The sequence below is a fragment of the Balaenoptera physalus genome (assembly GCF_965194825.1).
Source record: "Balaenoptera physalus genome assembly, chromosome: 3".
Taxonomy (NCBI): Eukaryota; Metazoa; Chordata; class Mammalia; order Artiodactyla; family Balaenopteridae; genus Balaenoptera; species Balaenoptera physalus.
This window is the reverse complement of record NC_138890.1, coordinates 13286568-13308592: the sequence shown is the minus strand read 5'-3', so window position 1 is coordinate 13308592 and position 22025 is coordinate 13286568. Positions and strand designations below refer to the sequence as shown.

The following is a 22025-nucleotide window of genomic DNA, read 5'->3' as shown; positions in this document are numbered from 1 at the left end:
AGGGTGGAATGGGTAAAGGGGATCAACTGTCGGATGGTAACTAAATTTTTGACAGTGAGCACACTGTAGGGAAGGCGGAAGTAGTAACATAATGTTGTACACATTAAACTTATATAGTGTTATAAACCAATGTTACCTCAATAAAAAATAAATTAAAAAGAAAACATGACAGAAGCCAGACACAAAAGGCCACATAATGTGTGATCCCATTTATATGAAATGTCCAGAACAGGCAAATCCACAGAAACAGAAAGCAGACTAGTGGCTGCCACGGCATGAGGGGAAGGAGGGAGGTGGGGAGTGACTGCTCATGGGGACGGGTCTCCTTCTGGGGGATGGAAATGTTCTGGAATAGACAGAGGTAGCGGTTGCACAACATTGTGAATGTGCTAAATGCCACTGAACTGTGCACTTTGAAATGGTAGATTTTATGTTATGTGACTTTTACCACAATAAAACAATATGTAAGAGAAATGAAACACATTCCCAAGGTTCTGGCCAAGCGCAAAGTGCACGTCAGCATGGAGGTGAGCGGTGGGTGAGGCCCGGAGCGACCTGTCCCGAGCCCCCCGACGGCAGGACAATGGCGTGGGTGGGGGGATGGTCGCCAAGGACCACGCCCCTGCCCTCAGTGTTGTCTAACTGGGAAGCCACCACGGCCCCACATGTGTACGCAGAAGAGGAACACAGACTGCCGATCGGAGCCCCTAGGCCACGTGGCTTCTTGGCCATGGCACATCCCCTCTTGAGGCAGCCCAGGGTCAACCTGCCAGGCACCCACCCCAGGAGGGACACAGCCGCCCACGCACTGCCAACCCACAGCGCCTTGGGGGTCCATCGGTCCACGTCAGAGCCTGTGATCTGGCAGGCAGGAGCACCGAGGCCGCAGCTGTGGCCTTCTTGAGGTCTAAGAAGCATTTCGAAAAATGCAAACTAGTGGCCAACTTCTAAATTTTTTTTGAAATTAACTTAAACATCAGAATTGCTGGCTCCTCCTGTAACACTAAAAGTGCCAACAACTTGGGGCCTGGATTCCTGGCTCGTGATTTATTAACAGCCAGCGCAGGGCCACATTCCCCACACTGAGACAAGGGGGCTGCACAGGTCCCCTCACGCCCCATGTGCAAGTCTGGGTTCCAAGAGGGTCAGCAGGCCTGAGGTCACCCAGCTGGCTGCAGACCCAGGGCTGCCAAGCCCAGCTTGTCCCCGCTGCCCCTCCCTCCAGCTCAGCAGCTGTGTGGACTGACCCAAGGCCTGGAGGGAGGAAGCCCCCACCCCACCCCCAGAAGCAGGCCAAGTGGGACAAGAAGGTACCGAGCTAGGATGCTGCATGTGGGCCAAGCGAGGCCCAGAACGCAGGTCTCACCCTGAGCCAAACCCCAAAGAAATCCACTGCTGCCCGTCCAGCATTTAACTATGAGCAGCCCCAGGCAGAGTGGACACCAAGAGGTCTGCACAGCCCTGGGGAGGGGACAGAAGCAAAGGCAAGGGGTCAGCAGTCAGGCCCAGGCCCAGGCTGGCTCAAGAGCCAGGGGTTCCTTGGGGAGAGCCCACACTACACTGCCTCCCAGAGCCCCCACCTGAGGGAACCACTCAACACAGCCCAGAAGCCCCGCCACCCTCACTGGCTCCTGTCTTCACCCTCTAGCAGTCCCAGAAAACCCTGTATGTCTGGCCCAGCCGGCGGGGCTAGTGCCCTCCAGGGAGGGTCCACTAGGCATTGCCTGGGGCCAGAAGGACAGGAGGCCTGAGCAGGCAGTTGGAGACACGGGGAGCCCGTCGCCTGAGGGTGCTGGAAAGGAGGCCGGCAGGGAAGCCAGCAGGGCCAGGGACGAGCTCTGTGGCTCACGTGCTCACCCACCAGCAAAAAGAGGTCCTGGGGCGCTCCAGGTACCGGGCTGGGTGGAGGCTGAGGATTTCTGAGTGAGAGGGGCTGTGCAGAAAACAAGCAGGAAATGGGGTCGGGGCTGGGGGAGCAGGTGGCAAAGGAGGTGACACTGGAGCTGGGAAGAGCACTCCAGGCAGGCGGCCCAGTGAGTGCAAAGGCCCTGGGGTCAGAGTGAGCATGACAGGCGGAGGGGAACGTGGGGGCAGGCCAGGCCACCCATGAGTGAGGAAGGAGCTAGGGGGAGGAGGGCGCAGAGCCTCACGGGATATCACTCTGAGCGTGATGAGAAGCTACGAGAAGAATTAAAGCCAGTAACCTAGGCTGCCTTCCCTCCCACAGAGTTCCCATGCTCGGAGGAGGTGGACAGAGGAGCCAGTGTCGCGCTGGCAATGGGGGAGCAGACAGCCCATCCACGGCAGGCAGGGCACAGGGCAGGTGGAGACTAGGCCCCTGAACTCAGCCACCTTCCAGGATGGGGCCCAATGCGACACCTGGACAGATGAGTGGCTGTGCAGGCACAAGGAAAACCCCCCAGGGCAGACGGGACCTGGAGACTCACCTGTCCCAGGGACCAAGCGCTCCCAGGTGGCACCCCTGGGTGCACTTCCAGCTTTCCAGCAGGTCCCAGGAGGGTGCTGAAGGCACACCGGCTCACCCCAATTATCATCCATGGCCCCTGGCTGGTCCCCAGGCTCTATCTGTCCCTCTCTTGTCCCCACGAAGGTGCTGGCCAGCCTTCCTCCCAACGTCTCCCTCCTTCCCATCCAGACCCCAAGGCGGGGTCTGATCCCCTGCTCCAGCGGCTGTGCCCCTCACTGCAGGCTTCCTGCCATGACCCTCAGGATGAAGTCCCACGTGCCCGCAGGAGCATGAGGCCAGGACAGGCGCTCTCAGGATCCTGTCCCCTTGGTCCCCACCTTCTCACAGGCAACCCCCACCCCGTGACGCCAAGCCTCTGCAGCTGCTGTGCCCTCTGCCAGGTGCACCCTCGCCCGCACCCCCAGGCGAACCTCACTCGGGGCACCACAGGGCCCAACATGGCTCCCCCCATGCCCCATCGGGCACCCACTGCTCCAGACGCAGCTGTAGCCCTGCACCTCCAAGCACCATGAAGGCTCAGAGCAGGCACTGCTGGTCAGGCCTTTGTCGACCGGGGGTGCCTCTCCAGCCTGGTGCCCGTGGCTACCCTTGCGAGGGAACCCCCCTCTCTCCCCGTTACTTCGCTCCTCTCCCAGCCTCCGCCCTGTGGTCCCCTCCCAGCTCCCTCCAACACGGCTCTCTTAAGGACTCAGCCCTCTGCTTCTCACGTGTCACCCCTTCTAGGGCTGCCCCGGATGCCGAAGTCAGCCAGCAACTCCAGTGTGCCACCTGGCCTTGTGCTCGGAACGCTCTCTGTGATGCTCACAGGAACCTCCTCCATCTCAGCAGCCCCTCACGAGGCTCTTGTCCTCCTGAGTCCTCCACTCCACACCCCCACTCCTCCTGGCCCTGGCAGATGACACCATGCTCTTCCCCATGCGGCAGCCAGAAACCCGGGGGTGGCCCCGTTCTTCCCTCGGGCCTCCCCGCCGTGGCCGGCATGGCGGTCACCTCTCCTCCACAGCTCCTGAGCCCCCAGATTCCCCTCGCCCCACAGTCGTGCCCCAGACAATCCCCTGCCAGGTCTCTGTGCCGCAGGACATGCTGTTCCTCCTCCTCCCAAAGACGCTGTCACTCCCTACCCACCTCCTGTCCCACCGCAGAGCTCTCCGCCTCCAGGCAGCCCTCCCAGCTTGGCCCCACCCTCCAGTAACCTCTTCTCCCCTCTAAGTCAGTAGCTCCTCAGGGCAGTCAGCAGATGTGATTCCCTCCACAGGGCACCAACTGTGTGCAGGTACAGTCCTAAGGGTTGTTCACACACTGACATGGTTAACCCCCTCTACAGCACATCTTAGGAGCGGTGATGGGAAAACTGACAGGGGCCAGTTATGTGTTTGCCCAGGGTCACACAGCTGGCAGGAGAGGAACAGAACTTCATACTGTTAGGATGGCAACAATACCCAAAGCAACCTACAGAGACAATGCAATCCCTATCAAAATCCCAACAACAGGGGCTTCCCTGGCAGTCCAGTGGTTAAGACTCTGCGCTCCCACTGCAGGGGGCACAGGTTTAGATCCCTAATTGGGGTAAGATCCTGCATGCCGCACAGCGTGGCCAAAAAAAAAAAAAAAAAAAAAAATCCCAACAACATTTTTGGCAGAAATAGAAAAATCCACTGTAAAGTTCGTATGGAATCTCAAGGGATCCCAAATAGCCAAGACCATCTTTAAAAAGAACAAAGTTGGAGGACTCATACTTCCCGATCTCTAAACTTACCACAAAACTACAGCAACCAAGACAGTGTGGTACTGACATAAAGACATATAACACCAATGGAATAGAATAGAGAGCCCAGAAATAAACTTTCACATATATGGTCAAATGATTTTTGACAAGGGTGCCAAGACCATCCAAAAAGGAAAGGACACTCTTTTCAACAAATGGTGCTGGGAAAACTGGATCTCCACATGCAAAAGACTGAGGCTGAACCAATACCTTATACCATATATAGAAATTAACTCAACATGGATCCAGACCTAAAGCTAAAACTATAAAACTTTAACTATGTAACTAAAACTATAGAAGCTAAGACTATAAAACTCAGAAGAAAACAGAGGAAAAGCTTCAAAACATTAGATTTGGCAATGACTTCTTGGCTGTGACACCAAAAACACAGTCAACAACAGAAAAATATATATAAATTGGACTTTGTCAAAATTGAAAACATTTGTGTATCAAAGGACACCATCAACAGAGTGAAAAGGCCCCATTCCCATGGAACGTGAGAAAATATTTGCAGATCATGTATCTGATAAGGGATTAATATCCAGAATATATATGGAACTCCTAAACCTCAACAGCAAAAAACAACTCAATTCAAAAATGGGTAAAGTAACACAAAAAAACTAATTAGAAAACATATATGCATCCTTATGTTCATTTCCACACTATTTATAATAACCAAGATATTGGAACAAACTAAGTGCCCATCGATGGATGAATGGATAAAGAAAATGTTTTATACATATGTATTTATACATACACACACACACATACACACACACTGAGTACAACTCAGCCATAAAAAAGAATGAAGTCCTGCCATTTGAGACAACATAAATGGATATGAGAGTGTTATGCTATGTCAAATAAGTCAGATGGAAAAAAACAAATACCATATGATTTCGCTCATATGTGGAACCTAAAAATAAGAACAAACAAAATAAAATAAAAACTCATCGATACAGAGAATAGATTAGTGGTTACCAGAGGGAAAAGGGGTTGGGGGTGGACAAAATGGGTGAAGGGGTCAACTGTATGGTGATGGATGGTAACTAGACTTGTGTTGGTGATCACTCTGCAGTGTACACAGATGTTGAACTACAATGCTGTACGCTTGAAACTTACATTTAAAAAAAATAAAATGGGCAAAGGACCCAAACAGATATCTCTCCAAAGAAAACATACAAATGGCCAACATGTGCATGAAAAGATGTTCAACATCACTAATCATTAGGGAAATGCAAATCAAAACCACAATGAGATACCACCTCACACCCACAAGGATGGCTATAATCAAAAAGCCATAAAATAGAAAGTATTGGTGAGGATGTGAAAGAGTTGGAACCTTTGTGCACTGTTGGCGGGAATGTACAGCCGCTGTGGAAAACAGTGTGGCGGTTCCTCAAAAAATTAAACACAGGATGGCCACATGATTCAGCAATCCCACTTTTGGGTATACACCCCCCAAAAAAATGGGAGCAGGGATTCGAACAGATATTTGTACAGCCATGTTCAGAGCAGCATTATTCACAATGGCCAAAAGGTGGAAGCAACCCAAGTGTCCAATGAAGAATAAATGGATAAACAAATGTGGTCCATCCATACAATGAAATATTATTCAACCTTAAAAAGGAAGGAAATTCTGACATATGCTACACCACGGACAAACCTTGAGGACATTATGCTAAGCGAAATAAGCCAGTCACAAAAGGACAAATATTATGAGTCAGTCCATTTACATGAGGTCCCTAGAGCAGTCAAATTCATAGAGACAGAAAGTGTTTAATATGGGAACAGAGTTTCGGTTTTGCAAGATGAAAAGAGTTCCAGAGATGGATGGTAGGGACAGTAGCACCACAATGTGAATGTACTTAATGCCCCCGAACTGTACACTTAAAAATGGTTAAGATGGTAAACCATTACGTATATTTTCCCACTTCATTTATTTACTTATTTGGCCATGTCACGCGACTTGCGGGATCCTAGTTCCCTGACCAAGGATCTAACCCGGGTCCGGGCAGTGAAAGTGCTGAGTCCTAACCACTGGACCGCCAGGAAATTCCCTCCCACAATTTTTAAAAAGAAAAAATACAAAAAGAAAATTAGCATTTCACTCCTATGGAATTCCTGCCAAAAACACACCACCTTAACCCAATGGCAAGAAAACAGACAAACCGCCCTGAATGACATTCCACAAAAAGACTGAGCAGTTCTCTTCAAGAGGTGAAGGTCGTGGACGATGAGGAAACCCTGAGCATCATGGATTGGAGGAGACTGAGGTGACCCAACGACTAAGTGCAACGTGGGAGCCTGGACAGAACCTGGGCCCAAAAAAGGTCACTGAGGGACATCTGGGGACATCCAAACACAGACTCGAGTCTAGTTAATAGACCTGTGACAATACTGCTGTCCTGGTCCTGTGACACGTTCATGGTGAGAGGCTATGGAAACTGTACTGTCTTTGCAACTTCCCACTAAATCTAAAACTCTCTCAAAAGAAAAAGTGAAAAGAAATGAATATTCCCCCCCCAATAAAACTGAACAGACAATTCCTAAACTGTTTCTTGGCATCTGTCACATGTCAAGCCGGGGCACATGGGTGCAAAGTGTAAGACCCTGCCCCATGGGGCACCCTGATGCCCACCGGCATGAGGCTAAGCGCTTAGGGTGGGCATGTCATCTAATCTGTACAACTCTACACATGGGAAACTGAGGCACAGAGGAGGAGTCATTTGGGGGAAGCCGGCAGAGGCAGGGCTTTGAGCCCCAATAATAGCCACTTAGACTTGCAGGGTGGGAGGGTCGCCATGGGGCGGGCTCTTGGGCACAAGTGACCCCCAGAAGGCCCCTGCTATTGACCCTCAGGGCTCCTCCCTCTGCATCTGCTGAGCCAGCAGGGATGAAATTAGCATCTCCTTGGCACCTCGGCTGCTGGGCCCATAAATCACTCCTGAGGCTGTGCATTGATTCTGTGATGATTTAATGAGCTGCTCCCATCCTAATTACAGCTATCAAAGCCCTCCTGCTCGGGAGGACAGAAGGGATCAAGACAACACAATGCTCACGGGTACAAAAGGACCCATGGAGGAGGGCCGCAGGAGTTTGTCTCTTCTGAACTTGATCACTGAACTTGATCTCAATGTGAGAGAGGCTCTTTAGCCGGCAGGGCATGGACACAGCAGCCCCCTGGACGTTCCGGCAGGGCGGACAGATCTCGGTCTTTGTGGGGCACGCTCCACCTCCCCGTGTCCCCAGCCCGAGGACTGGCCAGCCCTGCAGAGCCAGCCCTGGGCACTCTGCCTGGCTGGGCTGACACTTCCTCCCTGAGATTTCCAGGCGAACGACCAGCTGGCATGCACCCACCCACCCTCCGCGCCCAGGTGAGCTGTTGTCAGATGCACGGAGGAAAAGGGAAGTGCTTTGGGTTTTCTGTTTTCAATTCTCATCAAAGTTTTGAGACATAAACAATTTCTTTTATTATTGAAAAAAAAAAAGTGTGGCAGAGTGCGTCCCTGCAACCCCAGCTGGCAGGGAAGGGCAGCCCTCAAAAGCTCTCACAGGGCTTCTCCCCTCATGAGCGTCCTTGCAGGAGCAGGGCAACTCAGGAGGGACCACCAAGCTCCCAGGCTGGATCCAGGAACAGAGGCTCAAACGCTCAACAGCCAACAAGGGAAATGATCTGTCCTTCACAACAGAGACTGACCCCTCTGGATAGAATGCTGTGCCCCGGCTTTGGGGTGAAACCCCCGTGACCAGTGGGGTGTCAGGATGGGACCACCTGACAGAGAAGGAAGTTCACATATGAAATTAGGACTCAAGGTCTCTTCTCTGCTGCAGAAATGCCTTTCCTCATTACGGGGGCCACCAGAGCATAAAGTGAAAGCTATTTAATATAAACCTCCCCCATCCCCACCCTGGGGAATCAGATTCCCGATTCTTGGGTGAAAGAACTTCTGCCAAGTCAGCAAGTCCTGGTCTGTAAGGAGTCAGCGTGCATTCCCTCAGCACCCACCACCCCTTGGGGATGCCTGCCCTGGTCCCCTCCCAGGGGACTAGTCCACCCCAGACCCCTGCATCCCCTGCCCTCACTCTCCCCAGGCCTGTGCCCATATGGTGGCTGGAGGGATCCTTGCTAAACCTACATCGCACATCACTGCCCTGCTCATAGCCTTTCTGGAGCACCCCACCACCCCAGAATCAGACTCCGACCCCTCACGGGGGCCCATGACACATCACCCACGGAGCTCGGCCAGGCCAGGCTCTCCCCAACAACAGGCCTCACATCCCCCAATCCCATGGCTCACCCTTGTGCCCCGGGGCTCAGCCCAAACACCACCTCCACCAAAGGGCCCCCCTACTCCCATCCCATTTCACTCTCTCAGAGCCATGACCTTGGGGCCAGGGACCAGCTGGCTGCTGGCATGGTGTCCCCCCTGGGGCAGGGGCTCCTGGTGACTTGTTCTGCAAGGTGTCCCCAGGGCCCAGCACAAAGTAGGCGCTCAATAAATACTGACTGAAGGACTAGACTTTCCAGTCCAAACCCTGGCCACTGCAGGGAGACCTCATTGGGGGACCCGGTGCTTCCTACATTGCCCAGCCCAGGGTACCTGCAGGGCCGAACAGGCACCACGCTGCGCCAGGCCCGCCCTCCGGAGCCCACAGGGCTCTGCCAGTCCACTCCAGACCCCTGCGTAGTCAACACAAACTCCAAGTTTCTCCCTAAAACTGTTCAGAAAACTGTAGCTCTGGGAAAATCCCACTACCCACCTGGCTCTGTAGCCACTCGGCACCTGGTACACATTCCCAGATGGAAAACGGGACCCCACGCCACATTCCCACTACTTAAGGGGAGAAGCCTGACTGTGTGGTGGGAAACTGGCCCTTTTAAAGGACACGTGCACCCAGAAGATCCTAAAATGAACTAGAGAGAGGCCTGCCCTCGGGGGGGCACAGTCCAGTATCTGCTTAGCGCCTGTCGAAAACCCACTCTGTGCCTGCTGAGTGTCTGCTGTGTCCACTCCATGTCTGCTGCCAAGTGCCTGCTGAGCACCTGCTGCGTACACCCTGTGTGCCTGCTGAATGCCTGCTGTGCACCCACCAATGGTCCGCTCTGTGTCTGCTGAGCACTTGCCGGGTATACTGTGTACCTGCTGAGCAGGAGCCGAGTGTCTGCTGAATGCCTGCCATTTGCCCACCCAGTGCCGCTGAGTGCCGCCGCGCGTTCACTGTGCACACGCCTCCAGAATCTTAGCAGCAGCAAGCACGCAGCGAGCATCTTTGTGCGAGCCCCATTCCGGACACGCTACCTGGGTTAACCCGTCTATGTCTCACCACAATCCTATGAGGCAGACACCACTGTGACCCCCGCTTCACGGAGAGGGAGAGGAGCCCAGAGGGGACTCCCAGGTCTAAACTCACTCAGGAGGAAGCAGGGAGAAGCCCAGCAGCATGGTCCCAAGCTGGGTACCAGGTGCTACAGAACCCCCTGACCCCGCCCCACCACCCCAAGCACTTTCTCCCCTCCATGCCCATCTGAGAACCCTGAGGAGGAAGCCCCAGCCGCGCCTCACTTCCATCTGGCAAATAATAAATATTGACTCTCTCTGAATCCTTGGCCCGAAGAGGCAAGCAGTGGCTTCCTTGTTTGCGCACCTGGACCCCCATCCGGCCAGCGGCACCAGAGCCACCCCTGGCCAGGGCAGGGCACACCCACCTCTGCTCTGGGGTAGAGCTGGACATGGTGGAGGGAGGGAGGTTAGGAGAGGGGGTCAGAGATGCCCCAGCCAGAAATGGGGGGCCAATCCATCCTACAGGCTCCAAGATGAGGTGAGACTCTCCCATCCCCACCCCTTTCTCACTGGTTCCCACACCTCGCTCTCCTTCCTGTTCACCTCTGAATAAACCCTGTCATTATTACCTCTGAAATGTCCCAAATCGGCCTTCCCTCTGTCCTCACCGTGGCCGAGCCCAAGGTGCTACAGTCCCCTCCCTGCTGCAGGGGGCTCAGAGACAGACACACAGGTGGGGCAGGCACAGAGAGGAACACAATGAACGCCTGATTTGCAAAACACCAGGGATGACCGCCATGGTCATCAACAGAGTATATGAATCTAAGCTCAGCCTCCAACAGGGTCCCTTATGGCTGCATTAAGAAAAATGTGGGCCCCAGATTCAGACACAGGGTTGATCCCAGCACCTCCACACACAGCAAACCACGTGACCCGTCATGCCTTGGTTTCTCATCTGTGAACCAGGGGAAGCAACAGGCTCTTTCTCGGGGTGACCGCCACAACTTGCCGGGTGTACGCACCTGGGCTCTAGCAAGTATGGCCCCTGCCACTCCCGCACCTTCGTGTCACTCACGTCACCATCCTGCTGGAACCTTCCATGACACCCCATGGCCCACAAACAGGGCCTGGCCTAGGGCCCTCCATCACCCGCCCCGCCTCCCTCCCCAGCCCTCTGCCCGTGCACAGTCTATGCTCCTCAAGCCCTTCCCTCCACGCACAGGGTTCCAGCAGCCTGGAAGGCTCTGCCCCACCCCGAGCAGCTGGCCAACTCCCAGAGCTGCATGAGACAGGGGAAAACGTGTGGTGGCCTGGGTCTGTCCAAAGGGGTCAAATCCCAGCTCTCCCACCTCGAATGTTCTGTGACATTTGCTCTCTGAGCCATGGTTTCCCCCTCAGTAAACCCAGGAGGATGCCATCAGCTGCCTGGGGTGTTGTCATGTCGTCAGGCTCAAGGTCTGCACCTCAAGGAACCGGGGGCCTCTACCGACCCCTTCTCGCCTGCACAATCCTGGCACGCGGGGGAGCACAGGAGCAGGGCTTCTCAGCCTCGGCACCCACCGACATCAGGGGCCTCGTGCACACTGCAGGGTGTTGAGCGGCATCCCTGGTCTCCGTTCACCAGATGCCAGGAACACCCACCGCGCTGAGTCATGACAACCCAAGATGTCCCCAGATGTTGCCAAATGCCCGCAGAGGCAGAACCGGCCGGGGTGAGCACCCTGCGGCACCCATTTCTGACACTTCCCCACCGCTGCCCTCGGGCCGGTCTCTCCCCAGGCCAGGCCCCACCCCTGGCACCCGCATGGCATCCTCCAGAGGGTCCCCGTTAAAAAAGAAATCCCCAGCACCAAGGACTCTGAATCCCAACCCCTGAGGCGCCGGTGCCCTGTCTCACGGAACAGCACGGAAGGGAGCCTGTACCACTGAGCTGAAACCAGAAGCTCCCGGCGCCGAGAGCGGCAGAGGAGGCCCAGCACTCAGCCTTCGGGACGCCCACAACGGCCCAATTCTGACCCAGAGTAACCTAAGTAACCCCGAGCAGGACCAGAAGACCCACTGCATGGCCAAGAGTCACCTGGCACTGTGCCCCCGGGCCAGCACTGGGGACAGGGACAGCAGAACCCTCCCTGGTGGTACGGACCAACAACGACCACCAGGCCACCAACCAAGGGCCAGACAGCCCACTCACCCCTCTGACGGAGGCCAACCCTATCCCTCCACCTGGCCACAGCCCTGGTGACCCCGGTGTCCGGGCCTCCCAGCAAGGCCCACATGGCAGGGTCCTCAGATCCCCACTCAGAACTCAGGTCCCCACCCAGACCTCCAGAAGCAGGATCTTGGGGGAGCCCAGAGTCTGCATCCTTTAGTTCCGAGGTGGTTCAGAGACCCCCAAGAGTGACAAAACCACTGCCCACCATCCTCCCAACCTTCCTTGTTGCTCTTGGTCAGTGGGGCTCAAACTGTGGGTGACAGCCATTGGCCCAGGGCCAGCAAACTCCTGTAAAGAGCCAGATGGTAGATATCTCCACCTCTTTATGCCATCAGATCTCTGTGGCAGTGACTCAACTGCCACAGACAAGGCATAAATGAATGGGCGTGGCTGTGTTCTAATAAAACTTTATTTACAAAAAACAGGTGTAGCTTACTGAGCCCTGGATTACTGGGTTATGAAACCAATTCAGTGGGTCCCTGGCATTTTATAATAAACAGAAGGGAACCAATTATATCAACTTTGCACACACACAGGGAGGGCTGGACTCCTTGGAGAAAACTGTTTCAATTGTATGTTTGTTGGTGGCTGCTGTTATGTCACGAAACACAAATTTCTAACAGTGGGTCACAGTCAAGGAAATGAGAAGGCGGCCTCGGAACTAAGCCCTCAGCTTCCATGCCTGTCCCTCAGCCAGTGACACCCTCCCCTCACCCAGCCATAGACACCCCTGGTTCCACACCTACTGCAGGTCCAGGAAGCCCCCCTGGATTCCCCAGAGCAGGTGGGCCCCAGCACCGCACACCCTGAGCACCGGCCACCACCTAGTGAATCAATATGCCCGGCAATTCCACTCCCGGGCATGTGCCCACAAGGTGAAATCAGGGGCTTGTGCAAACACCTGCACACACATGTTCACAGCAGCACCATTCATGACAGTGAGAAAGTGGAAACAGGCCATATACCCATCAACAGGTAACAGATAAACTAAATGTGGTCCATCCACACAACGGAATATTATTTGGCCACAAAAAGGAATGACACTCTGACACATGCTACAAAGTGGATGAACCTCACAAACGTCATGCTGAGTGAAAGAAGCCAAACACAAAAGGTCACATGTTGTATGGACCCATTTACATGAAATGTCCAGACACGCCAATCCATAGAGACAGAAAGTAGATTAGTGGTTGCCAGGAGATGGGGGAGGGGAGGATAGGGAGTGACTGCTAATGGGGATGGGATTTCCTTCTGGGGTGATGGAAATGTTCTGGAACTAGACAGAGGTGATGGTTGTACAACACTGTGAATGTGCTAAATGCCACCGAAATGTGTATTAAAATGGTTCATTTTATGTGAATTTCACGTCAATTTTTTAAAGGCTTTTTTCAAAAAAAGGTCACTCAGCATGGTTCTGAGGCCCGGGCTGGCCATGAGCTTTAGGAAGGTTCTCTACACAGGACCCCAGGCTGGCAGGGCCACGCAGCAGTTCCCTGTGGGAACAGAACCAGGGCTCTCCAAGAAAGCCTCTTTCCAAATGACAACTGGACCAATGAACCAAGAAGCGTGTCCCGTGCCAGCCACAGAGACTTCGGCACCCAGCCTGATCTAGACCATGGCTTTTATGGGGAAAAGAGCCATGGGCCATGCACAAAGGTGTGTGTGATGGTGTCCCAAGGCGGCCGCCTCCAAGACGAGGACAATTAGTGACAGGAAATATGGAGTCCAGGGCCCAAGTCATGGGAGAAACAGGGGCGTGGTTGGAGAAACTGAGTCACGGTTCGGAAAAACCAAGGCCCCCGTGAGGCCAAGCAGGCTCTGGCGAGCTACTGAAGGTTCTAGTTTGTGTTCTTACTTCCTTGTTTCGGACACAGCGCGTGTGCTCATCCCAGAGCTGAACGTCAGTTCTGCCTCTTCCCAGCTGGGATGCGGCTCTGGGCCTCAGCTTCCCCATCGGCACAATGGCAAAGACGACACCTCCTCTCCGGTGGGGGAGGGGTTGAGCAACAAGAATGGGGTTGAGTGAAAGCCACACGGTGCCCAGCAGGGAGCAGGACCCGAGAGTGCAAAGGACAAACTTTACCCCCCACCCCACTGTGACCGTACTCTGGGTCAGCTCCTGACAACAAGATGCCCCCTCCTGCCCCAGGGCCCTTGCTCTAGCTGCTGTTTCTCAGGCTTGTTCACCATCACCACCAGGCCCAGTACAGAGCGAGAGTCCCTACCTAGTTCCTGACAATGGGTGTGTGACGGGCCCACTCAAGGCCTCGAGGGGAACATGACCTGCCAGAGAAGGCCAGATGTGCACATCTGCAGACAACCCTCAGGCCCACCGCCCCGAAGCGGGTTCCGCATGGTACTTGGACTCTGCAGGCTCTGTCTCAGCCCAGGGGAGAGTGTCCCGGGGCTGCCATCACAAATGACCACCAAAGTGGGGGGGGGGGTGCATAAAACAACACAAATTTATTTTTGCACAGCTCGGGGGGCCAGACATCCAAAATCGAGGTGTCGGCAGGGCCACATTCCCTCTGGAGGCCCTAGGGGAGGATCCTCCCTTGCCTCTTCCAGCTTCTGGGGGCTCCACGCATCCCTGGCTCGTGGCTGCAACACTCCAATCTCTGCCTCCGTCATACACGGCCTCTCATATGTGAGTCCGGGTCTTCTCTTTTCGTGAGGACGCCAGTCATCTGACCACCCTAAATCCAGGACAACCTCATCTTGAGATCCTTGCCCTACTCACATCTGCAGAGACCTTTTTTCCAAATAAGGTCAGAGTCACAGGTTCTGGGAGTCAGGATGTGGGCATATCTTCTTCGGGGCCCCCATTCAACCTATTATTGGGTGTGACAGATCACAAGCTGGAGAACACTGAGACTGCTGGGGCTTTCTGGAGGTGGGGTATGGTGTACCCCATCCTCTCAACAGAGCAGCTCGGCGAGTCCTGCGTGCATGTGTGTGTGTCAAGGCTGCAGATGGCACCAGACACTTGAAGCAGCCGGCACAGAGGCAAATGGTGCCAAAGCCCAGGATGGAGGCCAGGACTGGGGGCGGCCTCCACGCTCAGCTAACCCGAGCCCCCGCTGCGCGGTGCCTGCGGCCCAGAGGCCTGTTTTCCAACAGCCTGTGCAGAGCCACCCCCGTCACAGGGTAGGGTCGGGAGAACACCCTCCTTCAGCGCAGCCAGAGCCGGCAGCCCTGGCTGGGCCACCGTGGACTGCTTTGCACACGGCCTTTTTCTGGCCCAGGTGCTGCTCCCTGAGATGCTCAGTGATCAGTTACAGGCAGAGCCTCCTGTGCCCTGAGCCCCTGGCAAGTGGGTGACACGCCCCCATCTCTTCCCCTCACCTCCCACATCCGATCCACCCACACGTCCAGTCACCTCTGCTGCCAAAATATCACCAAAATCCACCGCTCTGGTCACTGCCACGGCCACCTCCCTGCTCAAGCCACCTTCTCCATTCCCCAACCGGGATGCTACAGCGGCCTCGCACCATCTGCCTGCTTCCCTTCTCACCCCGTTGCCCACTCAGCTCACAGCCATCTTTGTAAGACACGAAGCGTCCTTGAATGATTAAATGGAGAGTTACCATTTGAGAGTTACCAGCAATTCCACTCCTCGGCATATACACCCAAGGGAAAGGAAGACCTGCATCCACACAAGCACTTGGACACAAACGTCCACGGCACCACTATTCACAGCAGCCAAAAAGGTGGAAACAACCCGAGTGTCCACGGATGAACAAATGGATACGCGAAATGCAATGTATCCACACCATGGAGTATTATTCAGCCTTAAAGAGTAATGAAGTAATGGACAGTGGTGGCTACACGACACTGTAAAAGTACTTAATACCACTGATCTGTACACTTATCAATGGTTAGGATGGTAAATTAGGGACTTCCCTGGTGGTCCAGGGTAAGACTCTGAGTTCCCAATGAAGGGGGCCTGGGTTTGATCCCTGGTCAGGGAACTAGATCCCGCATGCCGCAACTAAGAAGTCCTCATGCCGCAACTAAAGATCCCACATGTCGCAACAAAGATACTGAGTGCCGCATCTAAGACCTGGCACAGCCAAAATAAATAAAATACATAAATGTTAAAAAAAAAAAAGGTGGTAAACTGTATGTTTTGTATATTTTACCACAATTCTTAATAAAGAAAGGAAGGACTGATACACCCTACGATATGGATGAACCTCGGAAACATCACGCTGAGTAAAAAAAGTCAGACATAAAAAGCTACGTGTTATATGATTCCATTTATATGAAATGTCCAGAACAGGCAAATCCACAGGGACAGAAAGTAGATTAGTGGTTGCCAGGAGTGTGGGAGGGGGAATGGGGAGTGACTGCTAAGGGGACGGGGTTTCCTTCTGGGGTGATGGAAATGTTCTAAAATTGACTGGTGATGGTTGCACAACTCTGTGAATATGCTAAAAACCACTGGATGGTACACTTTATTTATTTTTATTGGCCGTGCCGCGCGGCTTGCGGGATCTTAGTTCCCCGACCAGGGATTGAACCTGTGCCCCCTGCAGTGGAAACTCAGAGTCTTAACCACTGGACCACCAGGGAAGTCCCTAGATGGTACACTTTTTTTTTTTTTTGGCTGCGTTGGGTCTTCGTTGCTGCATGCAGGCTTTCTCTCTAGTTGCGGTGAGTGGGGGCTACTCTTCACTGAGGCGCGCTGGCTTCTCTTGTTGCGGAGCACGGGCTCTAGGCACACGGGCTTCAGTAGTTGTGGTGCGTGGGCTCAGTAGTTGTGGCTCGCGGGCTCTAGAGTGCATGCTCAGTAGTTGTGGCGCACAGACTTAGTTGCTCCGCGGCGTGTGGGATCTTCCTGGGGCCAGGGCTGTCCCCTACATTGGCAGGCGGATTCTTAACCACTGTGCCACCAGGGAAGTCCCAGTACACTTTAAATGAGTGGTTTGAATGTATTGGGAATGATAGCTCAATAAAGCTATCACAAAAACAAGCAAAGGATCAGACCACTGACCATCACAAACCCCCCAGGGCCCCGCCCTCAGGGGCCAGCCGCATCTCTCCTCTCTCTCTCTCAATATGCCAGCCCCAACCTCGCCAAGCCCTTCCCACCTTGGGGCCTCTGCACCTGCCTCCCTCACAAGGGACACCCTTCCCTGGCATGGGGTGGGGGGGGGCCTCTGTCTCACTGTCCAGGCGTCAGCCTCCCGCCCTAGCCAGTCCTAGCACATTGCTTTGCTTCTTCTCTCTGAGAGCATCTGCCTCATTTATCTGTAGCAATTCTCTCCTGTCCCCGCTAAAACCATGCCGGCTCCCCAAGAGCATGGTCCTCACATGCCTCATATGCTGCTGGCTCCCCAGTACCTAATACAGTCCCTGGGACGTGCTGGGCAAATAAAAATGTCATTTTGTGGAATAAGCAAGCTACCCTTGCTCACAGATCAGGATTCTGAGGCCCAGAGAGGTTAAGAAACCTGCCCGAAGTCACACAGCAGAGCGCCACAGCCCTCTCTGCACATCAGGCTGCCCAAGTCTGAGGACGAGAAAGGAACATTCGTGCACTCACCTCTCTACTCTGCGACCCGAAAGTGGACGTCACACCCCATCCCCCACCCGAACTAGCCCTTGGGGTACCTGCCCCTGGGTGATGTGACAGCACGGATCTACTCATCAGGCTCAACATCTGCTGACCTTCACAAGGGAAGGCACCGCGGGTGCACCCATCACGACCGAGGACCGCGAGCAGACACACATCGACACGAGTGTCCCCGCTCGCTCCAGGAGTGGGCATGCTGACCTGTGGAATTCCCCTGAGAAGAGCAGGGACCAACTGGGCCACGTCCCACCTGTTCTCAGGTGAAACCCTGGTGTCTACCGCAGGCGGAGGCAGCGCGGAAGGCTGCAGCCACGGGAGGGTGAGCAGGAGGGGACCCTGCATCAGGCGGGTTCACTCACCTGCACCAAACACTGCTGATGTACCACGTGCCACGTGCAATAGCCGGAACAGGCTGGGAAAGAGCTTGCCCATCCTGGTCTCAGGTGCAGGCAAAGCCATCAGCCTGCCCACAGTGGCACAGCCGTACTGGTGGGTGCGGAGTTTTGAACGATCTGCCCGGGTGCAAAGCTCGCACCCCTGCCCACACAACGTTTCCTTCAAACTGAAGGTTTCTCGGCCTTGACACTGCTGACACCTGGGGCCGGATCACTGTCTATGGTGGGAGCCGTCTATGCATCGTGGGGTGTTGAGCAGCATCCCTGCTCTCTACTCACTAGATGCCAGTAGCAGCCCTTCCGCTAGTCGAGACAACCAAAAATGTCATTGCCAAATGTCCCCTGAGGACAGAATCACCCCCAATAGATAACACTGCTCTGTCTGTAAAAATCTAGTATAAGCGCACCTCCGCCCAGGGCCCAAGCCCACCCTACCTCCCCAATTCCCCAAGTAAAGGAAGGCAACCGGGAGAGGGAGGAAAGAGATGGGAAGCGGTTACCAGGGGCCAAGAGAACTGCTGTCTGTGAATCTTAAAAATCTTTTCTACACCCATCAACCAATGAATGGATAAGCAAATGTGGTCCAGCCATACAAAGGAATACTACTCAGCCATAAAAAGGAAAGAAGCTTCCTGATACACGCTACAATGTAGATGAACCTTTAAGACATTAGGCTGAGCGAAAGAAGCCAGACACAAAAGGCCACATCTTGTATGATTCCATTTATATGAACTGTCCAGAACAGGTAAATCCATAAAGACAGAAAAATTGGTGGCTGCCAGGGGCTGGGGGGAGGGGCAAATGAGAAGTGATTGCTAATGGGTGCGGAGTTTCTTTGAGGAATGATGAAAACATTCTGGAATTAGACCATGGTGATGGTTGCACAACTCTGTAAATGTACTAAAAACCACTGAATTGTACACTTTAAACAAGTGAATCATATGGTACTATCTCAATAAAGTTGTTACTTTAAAGATATCTTTCCAACAACAATTCAAAAACAAACAAACAAAAAAAGCCAATAATTCATTTCCAACCCTAAAGCAGAAACCAGGCCTCCGATCATGAAGAACTGTCATGAACCAGTGTGACCCCTTCTTCTTGTCATACCACATACATTTGACACCTACTGCATGCTAGCACACGCTACATGCTGGAGACAAGATGAAGTGGACACTCCTGCACTCAGAAGCCCTGACGTATGGGCAACACTCAAGCTACCATTCATTCATTCATTCACCAACCACATCCTGAGCGAGGCCGCAAGCTGCTGGAGCAGGGATAAGCAGCACCTGGCCGACAGTGACCACCCGACTGATACAGCTGAACAAATGCATGGAAATGAAGACACACACTCTAGTCTTAAGGTCATGATCTCAAAGAGAAACAAGCAACTAATTAAAAAATGTCACCCCAAAAGCCCACCTGAGGAATCAGAAACTGAGGCTCACAACATGGGAGGTAGATCTGCCTAGGACAGTCAGATCGGACGCCAAATCCAGAAACCAGCGAGGTGGGTGTCTGCAGCTCCCACTCAACCCCTCCCCGAGGCCCCAGGGTACAGCACAGGGGTCCCATCGCTCTGCAGGATGGAAGCAGAGATTTACTGCCACCTGTGCTAAGCATGCTCCCCTCCCTGACCCACAAGTAAGGGCTTGCTAGACACGCTCCACAAGGGAGGACACCGAGACCCAAGGAGCTTGGCACCTCATGGTGGTCGCCAGAGAACTGGGGCCCAGAAGAAGAGCCAGGACCCCCGACCCCAGCCACAACCAAGCCCCTGCTCCAGGTCTACAGCGGCTTCCCAGGTGAGGTTAGCAGGTAACCGGGCCTGCCCCTGCACACCAAAAGCACCCAGCCATCTGAAGAACTGTCCCTCCATCCTGGTCCTGAGGGGCCAGGGGCCATCTGTGGCCAGCTGTACCTTGTCCTAGTGGGAGGAACATCACCTGGTCCCCACCATATGGGCTGCATGGGGAAGGGGCAGCTGTCTGCACTTCAAGCTCCAAGACAGCCCAATCTGCCTTCCTGATCCCGCCCAGGTCCCCACAGTGGAGGCCAGACCTTTCCCTCAGGTATCCAAAAGGGAGAGATACCTATCCCATCTCAGCTCTGCAAGTGGGGGTACCTGTCCTTCCCCCAACACTCAGGCAGTGAGTGCACAGGTGACAATGATGGAGAGACACCTGTTCCTTCAGGTAGCAATGGTGTGGGGGCAGCTGTCCCCCTCAGGTACCAATGATATAGGAGCACCTATCCCCCCTCCCCAGGTAACAGTGATGCTTGCAAGCAGCACCCAGTTCACACACCTCAGTATCACTGCCCTAGGTAGCAGTGATATAAAGGCACCTATCCTCCTCAGGTAGCAGTGTGGGGACACCTTTCCCCTCTCAGGTACCAATGATGTAATGGCACCTGTTCCCTCCATGTAGTAATGATGTAGAGACCCCTGCCCCTACAGGTAACAATGATGTAATGACACCTGTCCCCCACTTCAGATAGCAATGATGCAGGGACACCTTCACCCCTTCAGGTATCGATGATGTGGGGGCACCTGTCCCGCCCACGACGCCCGGGGCGTGGGGACACCTGTCCCCTTGGGCCGAGCCAAGTCCCGCCCCCGCCGCGCGCGCCCCGCCCCCGCCGCGCGCCCCCCACCCCGTGCACGCGCCAGACACGCGCCCCCTGCCTCCCTCTCCGGCCCAGAGGGGTCGGCGCGGGCAGCCCCCTTACCCGCGCGGCCCGCGTCAGGCTCAGGTCCTTCATGACCTCCTCGAAAGCCGCCGTCTCCTCCGCTTGCTTCTGGTTGTGCAGAGCGATCTTCTCGCTGAATTTCCGCGGATTGTTCGAAGTCGCCATCTTCTCGCCGCCTCCTCCTCCTCCTCCTCCTCCACCTCCTCGCCCCCCCCACTCGCCGGTGCCACCACGCAAGCGCCGGCCGGACCCGCGGGCGGCGGGCAGTGCGCAGGCGCGCCGGCTGTAGTGAGAGCGGCACATGCGCACAAGAGTGGCGTGCGGCGCGGGGGCGACGGCGCATGCGCGCGCCTCGGCGGCGCGCTCAGAGGCCAGAAGGGGAGGTGGGAGAGGGAGGGTGGAGATTTCGGCGCAGTCGCAGTGAGCCGCCTCCTGGCCCGCTGGACAGCGGCCGCCTGGCTGTTGGGCAAGGGACAGGCTGGGGCGCTGGAGCTCCCAAGAGAGAGACTCCTGGACGCAAACCCTTCCAGGTCACCAAGATGGAGCCAGCACCCATCCCAAGGACAGGTAGCACTCGAGGCTGAGCCTGGGATCGGACCAGTTCAGCTTAGAGACCAGTTCAGGGCGTTGCTCATCCATGCATGCATTCATTCATTTATAGAGCGCCTATGTGTGCCAAGCGTACTGGGGGAACGGCGTGAGCAAGCAGACGTGGTCCCTGCCCTCATGGGATGCACAGTCGGGGCGGGGGGATGGAACGTAACCCACCAACAAATGACCCGAGAACTTTTCAGATGGAGAGAAATGTGATGTGGAAAATAAAACCAGTGATGGGCCAGGAGGAGAGTGATGTTAGGAAGGGAGGCTCCTGTGGCCAACATGGTTTTGGGGGTGCGATCAGTCCCCAGCCCAAATCCCAGTGTCGTCCTTAACACCTTTCTTTCCCTGTTCCTATTCCCTATCCAGTTCCTATTTTCTGGATCCTTAAGCTCGGAGAACTGGAACTACAGAGCTTCAGCCTCCTCTCTGTGAATTCCTCCAGTCCAGTTTTGCTCAAGGAAGCCAGCTTTGCCATGGGGTGCTAAAGGACAGGTCTAGAAATCCCACCCAGACCCAGCAGTGAAAGGGACAGCAGAGTCTCCCCAATGATGAGGTGGGGGGGGCAGGTGACCTAGGGAGGCAAGAGGGATTCTGACATCTAGTTGTCCCTCCCCAGACAGAGGGATCCCCAACCACCAATGTCAAAAGTTTGTATTCAGGAGGCTCCAGGGATTTCGGGGCATGGGCAGGGCAGAAGCCAGGAGGGGCAGCCAGGGGAATTGGGGGCATCTCTAATTGCACAACAAGCACACTTTTTTACCAGGGCAAGGGATAGCTGGAGGGGACACTGATGGAGATCATAGGGGGACACCAACATTTTCCAAACATGCTTTCATTTACATTTTACAACAGTTTAATGAAAAGTCCACATTAAATACATACACATACATAGATTTTAATTTGGAGTGTCCTGGGCACTGCCACTGCTCTATTTTATCCTTCTTGTTCATATGGTTTTGAGCACTTTCTTGGACTTCTAGCCTTTTTGCCTAGCAAGTATCTGCCCCC

The 22025-nt window shown here is 54.5% G+C and overlaps 1 protein-coding gene across 9 annotated transcripts in view; it reads right to left on the bottom strand.

The window, feature by feature from the left end:
• The window catches only part of CRTC1 (CREB regulated transcription coactivator 1), a 78502-nt gene extending 57871 nt beyond the window's left edge, over positions 1–20631 (bottom strand). For 5 of the 9 annotated variants that reach the window (XM_082455453.1, XM_082455458.1, XM_082455462.1 and 2 more), the window contains exon 1: positions 20457–20630. In XM_082455453.1, coding sequence (XP_082311579.1) covers positions 20457–20582 — 126 coding nt within the window. In that variant the 5' untranslated portion in view covers positions 20583–20630. Of the gene's footprint in view, positions 1–20456 lie in introns of all 9 variants that reach the window. The other 4 variants (XM_082455460.1, XM_082455457.1, XM_082455461.1 and 1 more) reach the window with 1 other exon arrangement.
• Between the last annotated feature and the right edge of the window lie 1394 nt (positions 20632–22025).